Source organism: Pteropus vampyrus, unplaced genomic scaffold, assembly GCF_000151845.1.
Source record: "Pteropus vampyrus isolate Shadow unplaced genomic scaffold, Pvam_2.0 Scaffold717, whole genome shotgun sequence".
NCBI lineage: Eukaryota > Metazoa > Chordata > Mammalia > Chiroptera > Pteropodidae > Pteropus > Pteropus vampyrus.
In genome coordinates, this window is record NW_011889498.1 from 30,474 (window position 1) to 31,871 (window position 1,398).

General features: G+C 71.0%; 1 protein-coding gene across 1 annotated transcript in view; it reads left to right on the plus strand.

Annotated features, from left to right (window-relative positions):
- Positions 1–1,398, plus strand: part of LOC105309328 (tensin-3) — a 57,938-nt gene that overhangs the window by 26,321 nt on the left and 30,219 nt on the right. The window contains exon 9 of the mRNA XM_023526142.1: positions 3–441. Coding sequence (XP_023381910.1) covers positions 3–441 — 439 coding nt within the window. The remainder of the gene's footprint in view (positions 1–2; positions 442–1,398) is intronic.

Below are 1,398 nucleotides of genomic sequence, written 5' to 3' on the forward strand. Positions count from 1 at the left end.
CGGGCGGCTACTCCACACAGACCTGGGTGCGCCAGCAGCAGATGGTGGCCGCCCGCCAGTACAGCTTCGGCCCCGACGGGGAGGCCGGGCTGGTCTGCCGTGGCCCCATGGACAGCCCCCGACGGGCACAGGCCTCGCCCACGGTCCCCGTCAGCAGCTGGGGGGCACCCCAGAGGGGCGCAGGCCTGGGGCCACAGCCCCCCGACACGCAGCGGCCTCCTCTCGGCAAGGCGTCCCGAGCCAGGTCCCTGGACGTGATAGCCGTGAACGGGACGGGCCCGGTGCCCAGCGCCGACCCCTCCCCGGGCTCGCCCACCTCGGACATCGACCAGTCCATCGAGCAGCTCAACAGGCTCATCCTGGAGCTGGACCCCACCTTCCAGCCCCTCCCCACCCACGTGGACATGCTGGGCCCCCAGGCCAGCAGCCCCACGCGGCAAGGTGAGCCGACATTTCGGGGTGCGTGCTCAGCAGCATCAGGATTGAGGGGGAGCGGAGAGGACCGTGGGCCCTTGGCACAGCCTCGTGGGGACAGGGAGGTCACGGCACAGTCTCGCTGTGTAGATACCCCTGGGCGCCGTGCCGGGAGGGGCCGAGGGTAGGGGTGGAGCCGAGGCCAGTAGGCACAGCGGGGTGCAGGCCTGGGGGGCGCCCGGTGTGCTCCCCTGCAGCGGGGGCTCAGCTGGCTCAAGCAGGCTGGGGCTGCACCAGTGCTCAGCCTGGGACGTGGCAGCATGGGGACCGCGCCCGCACCTTCCTGCTCCGCCCCCGAAGGCCGGGGCGGCTGTCGTGGACAGGCAGTGGCCTGTGGGTGTAGGGCCGCGTGACAGGGGCACACGTAGGAGTGGGTCTGACATGCTGGGAGGCGTCGGCTGCGGGACCTGCAGAGGTGGCTGGGCTGGCCTGGGAGGGGGCCCAGGAGGCAGAGGGCGCTCTGACAGAGTGGGGACCTTGGGCGAGGGGTGGTGTGTGGAGGCTGCGGTGAGAACTTTGTATCCAGAAGCTTCCACGCAGGAGACGGGGCCGGGCAGGCATCCGAGGCCACTGCGGCCTGCCGAGGTGAGTGTGGGACCCGGCACTGATCGGGCAGGCACCTGGACGCAGACCCCACGACCGAGCTGGTGGGGACTGCAGGGGCCCCGTCCTCCAGTGTCTGCCTGTGCTGTGCCTGGGCCACCAGCTGGCACCCGGCGCCCTGTCTCTAAATGTCAAGACTGGAGGACAGTGAAGCAGGGACCCCAACACTTCATCCCTGTTCCTGGTCTGAGCCATGGGCCGGGTGTCAGCTGAGCCGGTGTGACAGCCGGCAGGACAGCCGCTCGTGGGGGCCCTGCATCTTCCCGAGGCCCCGAGGCTGCGGCCGAGCCTGCCTTGCAGCGGAGCCTCTGGAGGTGCTGC